At 43.9% G+C, this 20,536-nt stretch overlaps 1 protein-coding gene across 1 annotated transcript; it reads left to right on the forward strand.

The window, feature by feature from the left end:
* Positions 1 to 1,730: 1,730 nt before the first annotated feature.
* Positions 1,731 to 18,234, forward strand: LOC119390111 (small integral membrane protein 14-like). Its single transcript, XM_049414663.1, is given in 6 exon segments — positions 1,731 to 1,753; positions 9,686 to 9,823; positions 10,914 to 10,942; positions 10,944 to 10,960; positions 15,450 to 15,586; positions 17,565 to 18,234. Coding segments are annotated over 5 exon segments (294 nt in total). The 5' UTR covers positions 1,731 to 1,753; positions 9,686 to 9,751; the 3' UTR covers positions 17,604 to 18,234.
* Positions 18,235 to 20,536: the final 2,302 nt, after the last annotated feature.

Here is a 20,536-nt window from a genome sequence, read left to right on the forward strand (position 1 = left end):
ATTTTCTCCTTCTCCTTGTTTATGCATATCTACCTTTATGGCTCTAGAAGGGGACGGGCTCTAAGGAGGTTAAAAAATTCTAGAGTGGAAGCAATCGAAACTTCGTAGGAGCAAATGTGAAGCCAGCGTTTGGACATACCTTACCTGAAAACCTTCTCGTATGTCTGATGTCCGATTAGAAAATGCCCTTGTTCTGGTGACGTAAATGCTAGGTTAGTCATAGGTCGGTTACGAGGAAAGTAATATCCGAATGAGTATGTAAAGCTCGCCAAGGCTTTGATAGGAAGCCAGTAACACAGAGGCACGTTGGGAAGTATCTGTCCGGAACAATTAGCTATCGAAGTCCGCGTTCAAAACCAACCTTGTCTTTACCTCTTGTTTTCTTTATAGTTTTTGGGCCCTTAACACTCGCTAAGTGGATAAAAGCAGTAAACAGGGCTAAATAACTGAAGTCGGTTGTGGACACTGGCTTCATCATATGAAGAGAAAACGAGATCTAAGCGCACGGTGTAAGATATGTGTAGAGATACCTTACACCGTGGCAGCTGTGACAGCTGACTTACTACTTTTTCTTAGCTGAGTTTTATCGTTCGGCTTTTCCACTCCAGCATCTTTTTTAACATCCTTGGGTGGGCCACCCAAGAACCTCCTTGCCTGTTTCCAGGAGACGTGTGCGAATATATATTCGAAGATTTCGAATAAATAATCGAATAGTGTTATATTCGATTTGGCATTCGAATCGAATAGTGTCTGTTCGAAATACCAAATATTTTTCCAATATACACTCTTCAGCATGGACGAAAAACCCCGAAGTAACGATATGTTGGAGCATTGAGGGGTCATTTTTGTACACGCTTACATGCATGACTAACAACAAACGCAACTGTTATGGGTTGCACGGCGGGCTCGCTTGCAATTTATAGCTTCCAAAGGCATAGCGCATCCAAGACGGGACGGCGAATGACAAGTAGACAGGCATAGGCACCAGGAGGTAGCCGGGGGGGGGGGATTCAACTCTCCTGAAATTGTCAATTTTGCTTGCGTATATATACGCACACATACAAAGGCACGCACGAACATACATAAAGTATGATTGAATACCCCCCCCCCCAAAAAAAAAGTGCAGAAATAATCAAATCACTTTTTCTATGGGGCAGGGCTTTTGCAAAGTAAAGCGCTAAAAAGAATAAAATGACGTTATAGTCGCCATTTTGTAGTGTTGGTGAAATCTGGTGAAATTTTGTTCTGGGGTTGGTGTCGAAGCCCCTTTCCAATCTGGCAACGCTGGTTTCCGTTGCTGTGTTCCCAGCTGACGTGTGTTAAAATGAGTGGGTGATAACCGCCCGTCTGCCGTCCAAGCATGTGTTTATAAACATTGATACCAATTGCCACCCCGCCGCAAGCTATTGCTACCGGTACGTACCTCCTTCCCGATCGTCGTGTTCTTTTCTAAACCTTTTCCCGTGTGTATTCTCCGGCTACAGTGACCCAGTTCTCGGCCCACTGGTTCGCAGACATTTGTCGTTTTCTTGGAGCTGACTGGATGCGCGAGTCCTACCGATTACGCTCACTGAAACGCCTTGTCTCAAGGCCGTCAGTTTATAACGAGGAATGAAGGGCACGGCCCGTGGTGGTTGTGTGTGGCTGTATTAGAAGAGCCTTGTTGGTAGCCACCGCTGGCTGTTCCTTGTCGGGACGACCCGAGAGGCCATTGCGAAACCAATGAAAAGGACCGTCACAGTTGGGCGAGCGCGTGATTGCAACCAGCTTCGACAGCTTGACGACCCAACCGTGCAGTGCGGTTTAGGATCGTGGTTTACTCGTTATCGTGAGAGCTTCTCGCGGAAACTGGTTGTCGTCTCGCGACTGCGCGGTGACAGAATTTCAGTGACACGACACCGCTTCCCGTGTCACTCTACGTAATCCATTGATAAAGTTTCGCGCTGATGTTGCAGACGAGATAAGAAACATAACGCGCATGGACAGCGCATCTTTTACTGCACGTTGTGCGTCGTAACCACTTCTTTTGCGCGATTTTGGCGTATGTGAAAGGTTCTCCTGCGTGTACGGCAAGTTTCGCTAGCCTAGGGAGTTGCATTAGTTCAATCGAGTGCCGTAGGCGTAGCACGTAGGAACGTAGACGACCCCAGGAACGAATGGGGAGCGGTTAAACGCACGACGAAAAAGAGTGAGGAGCACGCCCGGTTGCGGAGAGAAAAGCAGAGTTTGAAAAAACAAGCAAAGTATAAGCGCCGTCGCCTCAAAGCAGCTGAGTGCACAAGCCGACAGGTGTTTGAGGCTCTGAGCGCTACGTCAGCTTAGCTGCAGAGTGTACGCGCGCATTCCGAGGTGGGCTAGCTTTATTCGTCAGGAAGCAGCAGGCTCGACAGCTCTCAGGACCCGCACGAAAACGTCTCTCCAAGTAAGTGGCGACAGGATTTCGTTTCGGTTCGTAAAATCAAACGCCCGGATAGAAGCGAAGCCGGTTCTGCCTTCACCAGCGTCAACGACTGTGCGAGGTTTTGTTGTTGATGTGTGCGGAATGTCGCGACCTTCCGCTTGTTTTCTTAGCAAAACAGCATTCGCATCCCCGGAAACATATGCTCCTCGTCTTGAAGGGGAACGCGTTACTGCTTATTGCGCACGTTATCCGAGTGAAACCTCGTTTTCTGTTTCGATTGTTCCGTCACTATGACATTTACTTACTAGTACTGCTTTTTTTTTTTTCATTCAACCACGAAACGAAACTGATAGCAATTGTTCTATAAGACGTTTCCGGTTCGGGGGAAAAACAAACAAAATGTACGCTGCGTCGTGTTGGAATAAGTTGCGCGCAGCAAGCACACTGTTAATGCGGATCTTGCGACCGGTCAATGAATTACACAATTATGGCTTTAAGCGGGTGCTTGGCTGCGCCCTCTTTATTGTCCGACGCAAAACTTTAATTCATTAGTTAACTGATCAGCTGTTGCCGACAGTCTTTCGGTACTTGTCTGGCGATGTTTCGCTACGATATCGCTTCGCCAGTGGACAGGTCCTTGCAGTCGTTAAACCTTTGCGCCTAGCAACTAGCCGGCTTAAGTTAATGAACTTGTGTTAAAATGAAGTGATAATCATTGTAAGCCCCAAATTCATGACAGACCAGTATCAGTGGAAACATTTTATGCTCATTTTCGTTATATCCGGCACACACACACACGATATATATGTCCCGTTCATAAGCTTGGATGCGATACGAAGTACTGTGCTTAAGCCAGCAACTCTGAATGGACTGCCAAAAAGCATCCTGGAATTGTTTCGTCAAAGGAAATTCATGGCAGCAGCTAACCAGAGCCATCCTAGTTCAGTAATCTTGAGAATGAAAGAGTACTGAATGCGACTTTTTCTCGTTCGTCAAGAATAGGTTGCAAGTTCTGTGAACTTTTCGCAGTACTGTGTTGGCTTGTAGTCATCGGCCTAAATCAATTACGTGGTCTTTCCATGTTAAAAAATAGAAAATTTCAGTCCCTGTGCATGAGAACATGTCCATATCCACTGCAGAGACGTTGCAGTGACGCAACATGCTCTACGTCACCAGTGGCTGCTACCATGTACGTGTGCGCCTTTGTTCAGCCCACAAGTACAAACATTATTCCCGAGTGTGCCGTGTCGCAGCTTTCTACAGAACAGCTGCTGCGTAGATGATGAAGCTAAACGCACTGTCTTCAGATTTTCAGCTGTGCCCAGTGCCTGCAGTCATGAACAATCCTTGTGCTTATGCACATGACCTTTTAGCAGGCAGCATGCATGCATCTACTTTGGTACAAGTTTGACAACAGCACTTTTTGTACCGCTGATTTCATATGCAGCTGAAGCATGCGAGTGTATGAGTGCATTTCGTTTGAGTAGTACGACCATGATTCATCCTATACAGCAGCGCTTGTGAGAGTATCTGTGTCGGCTGAAAGGTGCTGTGGAGAGAGGGCAGCATTCCAATAAGTGAGCACTCAGTCATCAAGCAGTCTGCGTCAGTGAAGGCGGCAGTGTCTACGTCTGTGTTTTCTCAACCCTGTATAGAAAATATGTGGATGCCACGTCTACACTTCCTTTCCTAACGTACAGTTTATTGCTCGCATTTTAATGTCAAACAGAATTGGCAGTTGTTTATTTATAAGTGTTCCTTAAATAACCCCTCAACTGTTTTAATGTTTTAAGAAGTTTTTTCCTTCAAATGGTTATTTTTTTTACTGTTGGTATCGAATTTTTTTTCTAAAAAGCAAGGTTTTGCTGTTAATAAAAAAAATTGAAATAGCTGCAAAGTCATATCACCTTAATGGAGTTCATTGTTTATTACTCATAAAAAAATGCCACCTACCTTTTAATAATTTTCCAAACAATTTTGGAATAATAATTCCAAACAATGCAAAAATCAGAATGCTGTCAAATTTTCAGCATTCTGAGAATGGTTTTATCACTCTAACAATGACGAAAAGCCTTTCCGTCAAGCAGACGAGCTAGGCTCAACCAAAATGGTTTGGGGACAGTTTGGTAAGGACGAGCAATACAGTGAAGGTTTTAAGCCTATTTTCGTGTCTAGTAGAAACGGCTGTCATGGTTACTTGGTGCATTCATTACTTTTTCAGACATGCTGTTGTTAGTTTGTCTTTTTTGCATAACTGTAAAAAAAAAAAGGTTTTCTCAGTAAGACATGATAGTCTGAAAATTTCATCTGATAGTTTACAAAGGGCAACTGTACAAACCTTAAAGGAGCAGTGACATCAAGTTTACACACGTCAATATTTTTGCATCCACATGTAGCTATCGACCCCCTAGTAGTGATTCGCAACTCAAAATGCAACGGTGGTATGAATAACTATCTGTTATGTTAGTTAATATGACCAGTATCGACTGCAATTCAAAATTAGTGGCAAGCCCGCCTGTTTGTAGCTCTGGCAGCGCTGCCTCGTTGTCACCCTGCAGACCGTGCCCCAGCTGATCACGTGGCCACAGAAGGAAGTGACATGAAGTTCAGCTGACATTTCGTCTGCTAGGCACACATGTGCTGTCATGTCGTTGACACCAGCATCGCCGTCGTCATTGTCAACAGTGTTAAATATTGAAGACATATTCTGGCATTGCGAATCACCCCAATTCACATCGTCGCGACTTATTTTTGCATTGACCCTTTGCTAAGCAGCGATTCAGAAATGGGCGATTTCCAAGCAGCAGCGAAGAAGTGCCTTGGGACGCATGCTTGGGCCATGCTCGCTGGTATGTTGCAAATAGCTATATTAGAGAATTTTAGCGTATACGGCATTCTAGTAACGCAAAGGGGTTTATGAAATGTTGGGTTATCGGTTGATGATATTGACACCTTGTGATGCTTTCGACAACCACAATGATGCATACATTTCTTTTGCCGAGTGTCCGGGACGACAAAAAGTTTAACAAGGCAACACATTTGGAATTATGCCGCTGCTGCGAATGTACGCCAGCCGGGAGGTAGAACACGTTAGGTTTCTACAATAACAATTCTGTGCTTGCCAGATTCTTCTTTGCACCACCAGATGGCCCCATCTATCTGGCCTCTTCACGTTTACTATGGTAATCCAGTGTTACGCTAACACAAGGAAGTCTATGGACGGACTAAAATTTCTATTAACGCTCTTTGCGTATTACTTATTGGGAATGATATTTCTCTATACTCTACTTTTCTTTACTAGCTCTACTTTGATAGCTTGTGGTCATGTTGGCGTGTATCGTACGCGTAATGAAATGACACTATTTCCGTGCTGTAAAGAACACAACTGCAGCTCACAGCAGTTCCCCAACATGCTGATTGACAAGCACAAGACAAATCTTTCGAAGCTGCGCAACGAAGATCAGGAGTGAGGAGGAGCCACTAAGAGTGAGAGCGTTTCTAGGCGTCTGCGCCAGATGCCACCACAATAAGAACTCTCAGACCATCGACATCGTTACTAGCGCATCATCAGGACGGTATGGGTCACACCGAACATGTCACAGTAATGTCAATGTCGGAAGGTGCTGAATGCCCTGTTGAACTTTCGTACACTGTTTGCCCTCAAAATAAAGTAACTTCCAGTTGACAGATACCATTAAAAAGTGGCCAAAAAGACATGCATAACCAGCAATCGAATGAACGGCACATCTCAAGCTTGAAATGTTATGTCTATGCCCCTTTAATCCTGTTACCTAGCCATTGTGTGTGACTGATCTTTCTTCTTTGATGGTTCCGGCTTCATTGAAAAGAGCAGCTTCGAAATGTTGTCACGGGTTCAATCCCAGCTACGGCGGTTGCATTTTGATGGAGGCAAATGCTAGAAGCGCATGTACTGTGCGATGTCAGTCCACGTTAAAGAACACCACATAGTCTAAATTTCCGGCGCTTTCCACTATGACGTGCCTCACAATCATGGTGGTTTTTGCATGTAAAACCCCGGAAATTATTATTTAGGGTGAATGTTACTTACAAGCAATGATGAGTCATATGATTCAGCTCATTGCACTTAAAATTTCTAGCTCTGGGAACTCCACTAATGCATGATATTTTGTACTTTTCACTGCAGTGAGCGTAGAGAACACAGTCTTAGACTTTTATTTGTTTTGAGAAAACTATAGCTGCTTATGCAACGCTATATATGTTTCCATTGAATGCAGGGATTAAATCATGGACGTAGCTTTTATAAAAACACACATTATGTTTAGTAAATAAGGAAATTTTTTTAAATGCAAGATTTCCTGCACATTTCTGTGAAATCACTTGGGTTAGGATGAAAGGCCAACTAGATTTCATTATTTATTCATGGGTGCCGCCATTTTGGTCTATTACGCAAATGATTTTCCAGTGTTGTGTGTCGTGACATCAAATTAAACAGGTTGTAAAACATTGGACACATCCATACAGCAGTTTCAAGGGTACGAGCCTACTATAGTATTGTTCAATTACTGTTCACCGATACAAAATGGCAACGTTAACATTAAGCCCAAGTTGGCAGCAACTAAGCGCATCTGAAAATAGTCTATATCCCGTCGAGCGATCTTACTGAAGCTGCAGGACAGGTTATTGTCAGTTCTTGATTAATGGCCTTTAGGGACCTTCTGGGCAGACAATGCAATTTCTTCGTGGTTAGCAGACGTGGCACAAACGCAATACTGCAACCTTGGAGACCTTTAATGTGCCATGGGCACATTTTCTGCGGAGACGTGCATCCATTCATATTTGAAACACTAACTTTGCACAGAAAGCACTCTTTCCTGTACTGCCTGAAAACAGGCTTTTTGTGTTGTTTGAAATTTGATGGCAGTTGGCATTTATAATGAGCAGAGGTTGCAAGGCTTCAGATACAGTGGTTAGTTAAAAATTATCTGTACTTCAGTCGTCTTGGTAACTTTTGTTAAGAAGGGTCTTTTATGCGCTTTGAGTACAAGGTCTCTGCTTCCACTGTCATATCTGTGTAGGTTAGACCGTGCTACGTTGATCCTGCTGTAGCAGTGATGAAAAGATTAACTCTAACCCAGTTCTGTCTCGCACGAAACGGAAGCAGTCTGGAGCAATTATTTTTACTTTCAGGTCAGACAGGCGTGTCCGATAACCTTCATGAAGGTTCGGTGCACTGTCTGGGAAAACAAGTTGCTTGTCAAAAATGAGTGCCTTTGAATTTATGCGGTACTTTATGTCGGAGAATACAAACTCCTGTCACCAAGGTTCTGTGTGGGTGTCTGTGACAGTTGACAACATTCAGTGCACACAGCCCGTTTCTGTTGAGAATTTTGACGTCTTGACAGATGTGTAAACTTAAAAAGCACCTGGATTGAAGATGGACATATTTATGACCTTTATTTTTTCATGGAAACGCGTTGCATGCATTTCTTAATGGAATGCAGATAACTTGTTTGCCCTCGTAATTAACTCTAGTAATGTCACCTGCTTAAACCATGTTTTTAACAACTAGCTCTCAGGATTTAGTTTACAGCTAGTTCAGTGCAACCTTATGTTTGTGTGTGATAGCTCAGTTCAACCCCTTTGATCTCTACTCACTGATTTTGTAGAAACAGTAACACTTTGCAATAATATTGCTGTTTTAAACGTTTATGGCATGCCGCATTGCAAACTAACCCCTTGATGTTCAATGTTGTACAGCCCTAAACTGCATTTGCTCGAAGCTGTAAAGTAGGAAGCTTATGAGTTAGTGAGATGAAAAGTACCGAGTATGGAAATAGGTGGAAGAGAACGTCTCACTGCCCCTTGTTACTCATTATAGGGTGCAGATGCTTGGGTCACTTGCCTTGTGATAATGAAACCACAACTGGGTGCTTGCTGCTGGCTCAGATTTTGCTTTGTTGTCCTTTGCAGACATATGGCACCAGTAAACATTGAAAAGTGGCAGTTTGTACGCATTGAAACAGAGGACTCTTTGGTGCTCTGAGCAGATGAGTTTCAATTCCATCATAGAAAACAGTGCAAAAAAGGAGGCATGGAGAGGACCACATGTACACAGCACATAATGCAAAAAAATAGTGATGCTGCCAAGTGAAGGGCATACGTCCCCCCCCCTCCCCCCCTTCCATTTTGGAGAATGCTTGTGATGCTCAGTGAACTCTCACTTGAGGGAACTTAAGGGACCCAAAGAAATAGTTCACTTAACTGAAAGTTAACTCAACTGAACATTCACTAGAATACGAACAGCATTGGGCACAGCAGATGTCAAGTCAAGTGTGAAATGCAATTTATTTTTAAAGAATTCTGTAAGCAAAATATGCCATGTATGTTAAATGTTCTTGTAAAAGGCTGCCGTTGCCCTTAGAAGCGAGATTCTCTTGATAGGCAGCCTCATTGATTCTCGAATAGGCAGCGCACAAAAGGGCAACGAACACGTACACAAAAAAGACGCAAACACAAGCGCTGTGTTTGCGTCTTTTTTTGTGTACGTGTTCGTTGCCCTTTTGTGCGCTGCCTATTCGAGAATCATGGCTCACCAACTAGCCCATCAGTAAATTTTAAGCCTCATTGAGAATGTTTGTTGCAAAGGATGTGACAAATCAGAAAAACTGCTTTCCTTTTTTTAATACGAATACATCTTATTGCAAGGCATTATGTTTGCATTCTTAACTGTATATTATTTGAATAACTCACCCTGTTCACTCATTGGGGCAGTGTAAGTATAAGTGCATTGACTCGCTTCTCATATTATGAGGTAGTGGTATTTGTAGCTTTGCAGCTATTGACTCCTGTTCTGTAAAGAGTCCACATGTGAACGTAGTGTAAGCAAAATATTTCTTAGACATCAGTTTGAACTTTAGTTGATTGTTAGTATTGCGCTTATTGTAAATTGTTCGTACTAGCGCCATATTACACATATAGTAAATGCATATGTAACATACACTACACTGGTGTAGCCAGGGAAGGTTCAAATCCCCTCCCCCCACAATTTTAAAATTTTGAATCTTTGTATATACACGCATACATACAAATGCATGCACGATATACATATAAACTAAGGTTGAACCCCCCCCATGAAAAAACTTCTGGCTACGCCCTTGATACACAATGCTAAGTTTAGCATCGATGATCTTTCTTGTGTATGCGTGTTTGCTTTGAATGTGTAAATGTTGTATACTGCTCCCAGCCTAAGTCACAAGATAAGGTACTGTTCTCAGAAACGGCGTTTGTTCTCTTTTCAGGTAGCAGGTTGCAGGTTGCACCAAACCAGAGTTCCTCCTAGACGCAAGTGCCGCTAAGGTATCTGCAAGCATGGACGACGGATTCGATCCATGCGAGTGCATCTTCAGCCATGATGCCGCCATGCAGCGACTCATCTCATTGGTGAGCGATCGCACCTCATGTTGCAAAGGCGTTGATGTAAAGCCGTAACGTCGGCTTCATTTTATTGCAATAGCAATTATACGGGCACTAAAGGTGTGCTGTTGCAGCAATGCTGCAGCAATGTTGCATGCATAGCTCGTGCTCATGGGTTTTGAAGGTCTCCACACGTGCAACGCGCAGTTCATTTGGCCACCAGAACAACCTAGCCAAGCAGATCCCCAGTGACCTCGTTATAGGCGTGTTTGGCATTCCGCAGATGACCATTCAACACACCACATTAGCATTCCTGCTAATTGGCTGTACGCATTCCACACTATGCTACATACATCGTCTAAGTGGAATGGGCAGGAAATGTCGACGTTTAGTTAAAAACATTGCATCCTTTTAGTGGGTGTTGACAAATGCGGATGGTTTTCTATGTTTTCTATCAATCCTGGTCTCGAGCACGATGCAATGTTTATGGCACTGCTGGTGGCAGTCCTCCTGATGCCAGCTTCGTGAGATGCCTAGTCACTGCCAGGGCACTGCGTGTGCTGCAGTGCAGTGGTTGCCTTGCATGCTATCTGAGAGCAAGGTGTCATTCCTCATATTTTCTGAGTGTTGATTATCAAAGAAGCCAAGTGCGAAAGTAAACCTCGTTATCACTTTTTGTGCGATGCTTTTCTTTTTATAGCAGTATCATGTTTTGTTGAAACATCCAAAGTTGATGAGAGTGCTTGCAGACGAGTAATGTAGTAAACAAGACGCATCTTCTTCACTAAGTTGCCTCATTACAGAAAAGGGATGGCTGTAACACCTTAGTAGTGTCAACATCGCACAGCTTGTCTTGTCTATCATGCCTGATCCATGCCTGTCAAAGCCAGGTTCATCCATCAAAAACGTGTCAGTTTTTGAAGCTTCCTTGTGGATGACCCTATCAATGTCGGCACTCTTTTTCAAGTGGCATTTATCTGTGTACGCTTATCCTCTGTAGTTTCTGTTCGGATACGCAGACACAAACTGTCTCTACCTTGATACTCATGTCATGCTAATTATTGTATTATTTGTTTGGAACCTGCTTCGACTGACTCGTTATTTCTTCGTTTTGCAGCTGCGGAGCTCTCAGTCCGCCTGCACGGACTGAATGCCTACAAGACAGTAAGTAGCCTCGATCTTTTTTTTTTTTTGTCGCCTTTTGCAAGAGACTTTAAAACAATTCTATACCATAGTCCTCCCATTTGCTCCCAAAAAAAAAGCAAATACAGTCTCCCGCCATTGTGTCAAGATCTTACACCCTTTCTAACACTCTTTGTCCAGAAGCAAGGCAGAATTTAAAATTATTATCTGCCACAGATTATAGTTACCCGACAAAATTGGTAAAGTGCTGGCGGTATCTGTTACAATAATCTGCAGCAGCATAACATGATGGCTAGTGTGCTACAGGAACCTGACTCGGTTGCTTTCTGTTGAGGTCTTTTAACTGTCTTTCATTGTGCAATGTGGTGGCAGAGAAGGGTGGCCATGCATAAAGTAATGATTTTTTGAGCACATCCAAAAGCCAAGGTGGTGTATCAGTGCTATGTATAAGGTCCTTGGTCCTTTTGTAGCACGTAGGGATGCAGGCTGCCATGCGCATCTCTCTGTGTTGTGGCCTGTTATGCGACTCAAAACAGAGATACTTGTGGTGGCACCTAGCATTCGGTTTGTGCACTGCTTAAGACAGTATGTACATGCCAAAAAGAACCTGTGCAGTTTTCTGAAAACCATCAGATCAATATCCTACATAAAAGCCTGGTCGTAACTTGTTATGAAATCTATAGAAAGTGCCGGTAAAGGGGTCATGAAGGCCCCCTTGGGCTGATTGAAAAAACACATCCTGCGGAAAGCTGACCACGGCTATGAACTGCTGCCTGCCAAATAGTACAGTCGTGGCGCGCCGCGTAATGGCCACAAGCGGAGCGCGAAGTTGCCATTCCCAGGCACCCTCTTTTCAACAGAGGCCGGTTCTCACTCTCGCCGGTGGGCGGGGCGTCTGTCCGCTGTACGGCGCAAGAGACATAGCATGCTTATTGGCCGATAGCCGACGTAAATCGAGAGCGGCGTTCGGATCAGAGGCGCTTCTTGCCGCGGGGTGCCGCCACTTGCCGCGCCGCACTCCTCAGTACACGGTAGCCGCACTCGCGCAAGCGAATCCAGCGGGAGAGCGATCGCGTTCATGACGCGCGCTGGCGTAACTTCTTTCCCCCATGCCATCCCTCCCTGTCTAGCTTCCGAGTGCACTCGTCGGCACGAGAAAAGAGAGAAAGCGCTGGGAGCGTGCGCCAAACCCCCGTAACTCCGCTGATTCTTGACGGATTCGAGAAATTTTTGCGGCAATCGATTCGGGAGGCAGTACACTCCGATACTGAGGCCATTAGATCATTACTTGGAAAAGTGGTTCATGACCCCTTTAATTAAAGTCGGTAATTGCATGACACACAATATAAATATCTCTGTGTTTATCTAACTTCTACCTTTTCATGGTCAACTCACATCGAATACATTTGCGCAAATGCTTCGAGATCATTGGGCTACATACGCCGTAAGTTACATCATTCTACTAACGATATTCGTAAACTAGCTTACCTAACATTTGTACAACCTCAGCTTGAGTACACAGCATCCATTTGGTCTCCCCATCAGAAATATCTAATCGAAAAACTCGAATCCGTACAAAATAGGGCTGCACGTTTCATTTCACGTTCTTATGACTATAACACAAGCATTACACAAATTAAGCTCTACTTATCACTTCATCCTTGCATAATCGTCAGGATATCGCCCTTCTATCATTGTTTCATAAATACATCTATAACACAGCATCATCATTTTTGCAACTTGAAACTCCACAATATAGGTCACAACATTTGTACAATCAGTTTAATTTCATGCACATTTACGGGAAGACTAATTCATTTAACTATTCCGCTCTTCCAAGAGCCATTCGCCTGTGGAATGACCCTTCCTAACAACATAGCTTCATAAGTAATACCCCTGTCACGCTGGACGTTTAATGTCATTCGAATGGAATGACATTCGCACCTAATGACATTATGCGGCTGCTACACAGTGATATTTAATCTCATTAGAAACGAATGACTTAAGCAATCGAATGAGTTCGAAAAACACATTCGCTGTCGAAGTCGAACCGATGTATAGTCTCTACACCAGAGACTACTTAAAATGTGTCATTTAGTATTCTCAATTCGACACGCATTCGCGCGAACATGCAATAATGTTTCTTTTTAAAGGCGTCTGTGATTTTATTGAGCACAGGTGTACGGAAGGCTGTCGCAAAATGTTTTACTCTCCACTTCAGTGGCATCTGGCCGCCGCCACTGTCGGCCATAATGTAAACAAACAGACGCCTGTGTGCATGTGTATCTGCAGCGATGGAATGAACTCCACGAGCGCACTGGACCGAGGTGGAAATGTCTGCTCTCATAAGGCTATGAGAAGACAATTGTGCGCAGTTTCGTTGAAAGCTGTTTTCCCGCATGGACGTGTGCGAGACCGCGTTTTGAAAGCGAACAAACGCAGAGCGCTCTGAGTTTCTGTCAAATCTCTTCTTCTGGCTTATGCGCGTTCCTTGCAACGCTAAGTACAAAGCAACTAAATGTTTTACTTGCTGCAGCTTAGCGTCGTCGTTCAGCGGTACTACAGTGCCTAGAATAGCGGTACTGCCATGTCAGCCATTCTATCGGCTGTGGCTACTGGCTAAGCGTCGTCTTGGCTTATGGTGGCCAGATATCCTGCGATATGAAATTTTTATCCGCGTTTATCTAGCGATGCGACTTCCCACATGCCTTTTAAAATAAAGAACTTCGCTTTCATGCCACTCTACATTTACCTCCCTCAACTTTTCCAGCCATTTTTTTTCTGAATTATCGACATTGATATCATGAACGAATGACATTACTTTTTCCTGTGTAGCACCGCCACGGATCGAATGGCATTCGTTGCGCCGAATGACATTCGAACCTAATGACATTAACACCTCAAGTGTGACAGGGGTATAACCAAGATAACTTCAAGCATCTACTTACCACACATTGTTAAAATAATGCTTTATACCATACCTATTACATTGTCCTTTTCATAGCCTTATTGTTATTTGTGAGCAATTTACATTAAATGTTTTTTGTAGTAGCAGAGTTATGTCGCGTTCGTTCCTTATATTGCTCGTATTTTCATGTGCCACATTTTGTTGTGTATATGCGCTGTCGTGATTGAAAGTGTATTTTTTCCTTGTATCTCTTTATTGTATAACGCAATGCTCACTACGTTCCCGCATATGTTTCTGTAATATATTTTTTTCTCTTCTTATGTATTTCTTGAGTATTTATACGCGTTCATTTTGTACACTGTTCAAACGTAATATTTCTTTTTTTTTGGATTGCCCCCCTTACGCAACGCCTCCAGGGGCCTGCAAGGTACTTTAAATAAATAAATAATTAATATTAATTGAACACTGACTTCATTGAGAAACACTTTATGCATTCAGCAAGGACATTGTAAGAATATAGGTGTTATGATTAACAGTTCTTGTTATTTTCCTATTGCACGGAAAATTTTGCTTGAGTGCTGATAATAGCTAGCCATTTCTTTTGTTCTTGTATTCTATAAACAATAAGCCTGTGGACTATAAGACACTAGTGGCACTTGCAACGTGGTCAGCAAGCATGACAAGTGCAGTGGACAAGCCATGTTTTGTGAACTTTATTAGTGAAGGACTTCATTTTGATAAAGTTCTGAAGTCTTTTTTCAAGAACATTGTAGTAGAAATATTTACACCACATATTTCTTGCGTGGCACAATTAATGATGAGTTATTTTATTTCTTAACCCTTTCGGCCCTGCCGGTGTCAATTGACACCATCACCTATCATTTCCGCTAGCACCTCGAAAATGAAACCAAAACTGCCCATTCTTGGGGGAATACTTCTTCAATGATCCCCACAGTGATTGACACCAAAATGGTGACATGCTTGCGGAGCTGGGAGCCACAAAGAAGAAAAAACTTGACCGAAGTCATGGGTGACGCCGAGGCGGGTCAGCTGAGGCGGCTAAGCGCAATTTTCAGGTCCACGTACCGAAGCCGTTTCAATGAATATCGCAATGAAAAATGAGACGTGGTTCACATTTAGTGTACTCTAGTGAATAGCAGGAAAAAAGACTCCCTTTCTCTCATTTCACAACCGCTGAGCGCTGATGACCTAATTTGATGTCATGCCTGTAAATCGATTAATACTTGCACCACTGGCTCAGTTTTTCATTTGTGGTCTTCTGAGGTCATAACTATTAGGAAAACAAGCACAAAAAATGTCCGCGACCAAAATAAAAAATCCAGGGCTTAAAGGGTTAAAATGGGCAGACAGTGTTCATGAAAAAAGTTGCTTCAGGGAATGTGCTAAACTTGCACATAATAAACTTTGAGGTGAGCACAAGTTTCAAGCCATGTACTTGTAAGCTCATGGCTAAATACAGTGGCATTCACAGTGGGTATTAAACGTGGTTGCAATTCCTCACTAAGGATATTTTTGGTATCTCTGCTTGTCCCGGCAGGAATCGTTCGCACATCCAAGATTGTGTGTGTTTCATTCCCGCAGTGCCAGCGATGCAGCAGGCTGCCGGTGGCTCTGGCTTCTTTCTGGTCATGGTAGGGTGGATGTTGCTGGCCATGGCGCTGTACTACTTGCGCCCCAACTCACTGAGGAACCGCGGTGATGGCAAGCCCGACCGACAGGTGGGTGCCGATGATTAGGAAGAACATTTTATGGTAGTCTGGCAGGCTCTGATGGGGCAGGGGCAGGTTGGACATTGTAGAGAGCAAAGACAAGTGCACTGGCCGGTCATTCATTTAACCCTTTCCCTACCGTGAAAAAAAGAAGATTGTTCCAAATTTATGGTAAAAATTTTTTGGCTAAATTTGGTGAGATTTGTTTTTCTTAATAAAACGGTACCATTATTTCAATTTCTGCGGGGTTCCTTTGTTTCAGTAATTGCGCAAAAAATTTGTTCGGAAATGGCTTCATCGCATGGCAATACAATGAAAGCGGAGACACATATGGCACAACATAAAGTGCGGCCATCTAGTGTCAAGAAACACAACTGTGACGAGTGTAGTTATGATTGGTTCCATGCGGGACCAGTTTTCGTTGATGACAAGTAATCGTCATCGGTCATTTTGGTACAAAATCTCATGACGACCATACTCATCTCTGGGAGGGAAAGGGTTAAACCTTTACAGACTGGTGTTGTCTACAGGCAATGTGCAAGAATATTAATCTTTTCTCTCTTTTTTTGACAAGTTTCAGTTTTGTTTTGAGAGGGGATCCGAGTTTCTTTGGCTAATTGAATGACAGGCAGTGATTGTCACGTTAGATTAGAAGGCAAGACATAAAAGATTTGGCATGTGACTCTTTTGAAAGCAATGCCAGAGGAGAGACATTTTTTTCGGTAAATTCAGGAGACTCGATGCACACCCTTGTTTCGCATCAGACGACACCCGTCTGTACAAATCTTGCAAGAAGCTGTCAGTGGCTTGAGTTGAAGCTCACTTATGGTGTTGCCTCGAGTCTATCCCCGAAATAGTTTCTGTAAAATACCTTTCTCTTTTGATTGAACATCTTTATTGTCACTGTTTTTTTTTTCTCCTGCTTTGATAAAAAGTAAGATACCCTAACTTCAGGCATAACCTCACCGCTGGTTTTTCAGTGAGACATTGTGGATTTCAAGCTAGCTTTTATATTTAGGCCAGTGAAAGTATTTAAAACTTGCATTGTACAGTCTGTCTAATTTAGAGTACAATGTAGTTTGTTTTAGGTAATTAATACAAATCAACTAGCGCAGAGCATATGCCTTTAAATGTTGTGGCGAGCTGGTGCAGAGACTTAAAGGTGGCAATGTCGTCACCCCTCGTACCTCTTTGCACCACACATAGCTTCACAGGGTGCGATCGAAGATTAGTCACTCGGAACTTGCGTTAAATTTCACTCAATTCATAATTTATTAATGGTAATAAATTGCAGTAGTTGCATGCACAATTATTTGTGAATGTGTTTAGGCGTGAGAAGACATTTTTTTTTAAATAAAAATGTTACTGGCATGTGAAAAAAGCTTCCTTTTGTAGTATATTGGCCCATGCAGGTGACAAATGAGGCACGTCGACTTCTTTCAAGTTAACTGCTTGCCGAATGGCTGCTCTCTGTCCCCCATTCTCAAATATCTTGCGGAACGCCCACTTTGTGACGTTGCAACAGCCTACTGCGTTCTATTCCGAACAAGGGTCTCCAATCTTGCCCCAAGTGGCTTCTCACAGGAAGGGTGGTGTTTTCTGCATTGTGGAAGAATATTTAAGAAGAGAAGTTCAGCGCAAATCAAGACTGACCACAAAGAATAGAAGAGACGAGCACTCGGGGGATAGACTCAAGGCAACACTTCTTTTCTTAAATGCTATGTACCAACTAGGCCCAACAAAAGTTTTACTAAAGTGGAAGAATACTTGACTGATACCAGCGAAATAGTTTTTCTCTTCAGCGTCCTCTCGGTGTTGCAGAAAATTGTGACATTGAGCATGCTATCTCGTGTATTCAGATAAGGGTGCTCTTAAATTTGCTTCAACATAAACATCAGGTGTGGGGACAAAGCGAAATTGAGCGCACGTTTTGGCCGTCATAGATGTGCTTCTCCTGGAAACTTAACTTTGCACATAACCTGTGCAGGGTCCAAGCAACGAGCCCCCCAGCGGCTCGGTCTTCTGAGGGACAACCCAGAGCCCAGCCCAGCCCCTAATGGAAAATGACCAAGAGCTTTAGTTGGCGGCACGGGGGAAGGGAACACCGTTGTACTAATAACTGTCCTGGGCTTGTTTATTTTGGGGGAACCACCACCGCCACCGCCACTCACAATATACCTGTCAAGTATGTGTACATAACGTGTACATAATACGCATGCACTGCTCTTACTTACGGGACACTGGTGAAAAATGTACACAGAAAAGCTATGGACCACGGTATGCACACGATTAGGAACTGCACGTGCAAAACTGTTGTTGCAGAACCACGCGCTTGTGTATATACTATGCTGCACGTCTTTCGCACAGCAGGCGTTGTTTTGTGGGATTTAACTGGGAAGTGTTTTACCTTTCTTTGTTACTTTAGCTTGGAATGATATACGCACATTTTTGTTGCCCCATCTTTTTTCTTTATCTCTCTCTCTTCAATTTGGGAGCTGTTCACTTGTTGTTCAGACCTTGCACTAGACTTTTTTTTTTATTTTAAGCGACTGTACAGTGGAATGTGCTCTTTCGCCCTGTGCCCAAACGACCAAGATATGTATGAAGACAAAGACTCGTTTTGGATCATTTGCAAAATAAAATTTGTGGCTGGATGACACATTGTTCCAGTTTTTTTTTTTTTTTTTTTCTGTGCATGCAACTGCCTGTCTATGGTGAAATGTGACTGCATTGTAACGAACCACGACTGTAGCACCATCCTATCATGCCCCGCCTTAAGTTCACCATGTTGAATGTGGTGCTGCTTCATACCTGGAATGGCAATTTGGAATAGCTAATAATTGGCAACTGCTATCTTTGAGCATCCTATCAAACAAATCATGAGTGTCTAGGTGATCCCTAGTGCAGTTTTATCTTCTAGTACTGCACACACAAGTATACATGCCAACAAAAACACCTACTGTATGTTATTTACTGCCACAGTTAAGGGGAGACGCGGGTCTTGGAACGGTCAAAAATGGTAAAAAAATCGATTTTTCGCAAAGCTTATTTTCGAGGCGTTTGTACTTCTGAGCACCTACTCTCAAATTGCTAACGCTAAATTCGGTCGGGAAACGCGATAAAATCGGCTTTCAAAGCACCCCGGCAGCACTAAAATGTCCCCAAAAGGACGAAATTTGTTCGAACTTCCCGCGCGCGCCATGAGCGTTGCAGCGGGCCGAGCGCCGCCATCTTGGGCTAGATTTGAAGCTGTTTTCTTTGTGCACATTTTGCGCCATCTCAAAATGGCGTCGCTCAAGCAGAACGGCCGCCGTCGCGGGTTTTCTGAAGGTCGTTTCCAGGCCACTGATTGGCTCTCACGCGGCGCGCTTTTCAAGCGCGCCTTTCCGAGTCTCCCATTGGCTGGCGCGACCGACACGTCATTTTTTTTTTCTTTGTGTTTGGTTCTCCGCCGTGGCTGTCCGTTTGTGTGCGCCTGCTTTTGCGATCGTGCGTGTTTCTCGACGGACCGTGTCTCTACTTTGTGCCGGTAGTTTTTCCACGCGATCGAGATGCCTGGAGACTCTCGTCTGAAACCATCGACGCAACGAGCTTTTGGAAGCCGTAAAAAACGGGCTTGGAACAAGAAGGCGCCGGCTACAAGTGCACCGTCGGCAGCGGAGTTGGAGTCACGGCCGGACCCTTTGGACCTGCCGGGAACTTCAACTGACGACACCGTGGGACCAAGTTCGACTAGCGAAACACTTCGGGTTGATGCCGCGTACTACTCAACGGCGGAGCAGGCGCAGCGAGTTGAGAGATCGGCGCAAACGAAGACCGTTCTGTCTGGAAAGTCGGCTACCCAGCGCAAGTTCGACCTTCTTGGAGTAAGCGCGGAGTGCCAGACCGGTGACGCCGGGACCGATTTTTTGCTCGTCGATATGAAAGTTTTGAATAACTTTTTTTGCACAAGCGAAGTGCGACAAATGCGACGCAAAAAGTCTCAGCGTGAGGAAGGCAACGGACAAGGAGTACGGCCTTGCGGTAAAGCTTATTTTTTCTTGCAGCAGTTGTGATTTCGAGAAGAAGCAATTTTCTTCTCCGAGAGTGAGCGGAACTGCCACCATCACTCCCTTCGAAGTCAACATGAGGGCCATGAAGGGGATACAGATGATAGGCAAAGGTATTACTGCCCTTTCGGACTTTTGTGCGTGTATGAACCTTTCGCACCGAGGCTTGCACCACAAGACGTTTCAGGGACACCTAAAAAGTTTAGTGAAAGCCTGCGAAAACACAGCGACTGAAAGTGAAGCTGCTAGTGTGGCAGTAATAAAAGAGCTGTATACAGACTTCCTGAACCCCATAGGGAACATCGATGTTGTGTTCGACGGCTCATGGATGACGCGAGGTCGGAGCTCACACATAGGTGTGGGCTGCATCATTGAGCTCTACACTGGCCTTGTAATTGACCATGTTGTTTACTCAAACTTTTGTCTCGGCTGTGCCCTGGGACCACAGCCTAGAAAAAGACTCTCTGCGTTTACGCAAGGCAAATGCAACTCATCTGAAGAGCACCAACACAAAAAAGACTCTTGCAAGGAGACACAAAACGGGTGCAACTGAAGATTACAGTCCTGGACTACTTTGAAGGTATTCTCTCAAGCATAGCAACCTATTACCCAGGGTAACATGCTGCCTAACATCTAGAAGGTTCTTCCTAAAGACTGAAAAGACATGAGCAGCCAGTCGCTTGAGCCTCATACCCCATGGCTTTTCCAGAACCCCCCAGCCGCTTGTCATGGTGGGGTTTTGATCATGCTTTGCACATTGGAAAATTTTTTTAGATATGATTCCTTGGGTGGAACAAGACACTTTCTGTTTTGTTTTGAAGGGAAACAGATGGGGAACATGTGAATAAAATTTATGGTTAAAGGTTCCTTTTAGAAATTTATACAGTGCGTGTCAATCTTCAAATGCGAT

The sequence above is a fragment of the Rhipicephalus sanguineus genome, chromosome 4 (genome assembly GCF_013339695.2).
Source record: "Rhipicephalus sanguineus isolate Rsan-2018 chromosome 4, BIME_Rsan_1.4, whole genome shotgun sequence".
Classification (NCBI taxonomy): domain Eukaryota; kingdom Metazoa; phylum Arthropoda; class Arachnida; order Ixodida; family Ixodidae; genus Rhipicephalus; species Rhipicephalus sanguineus.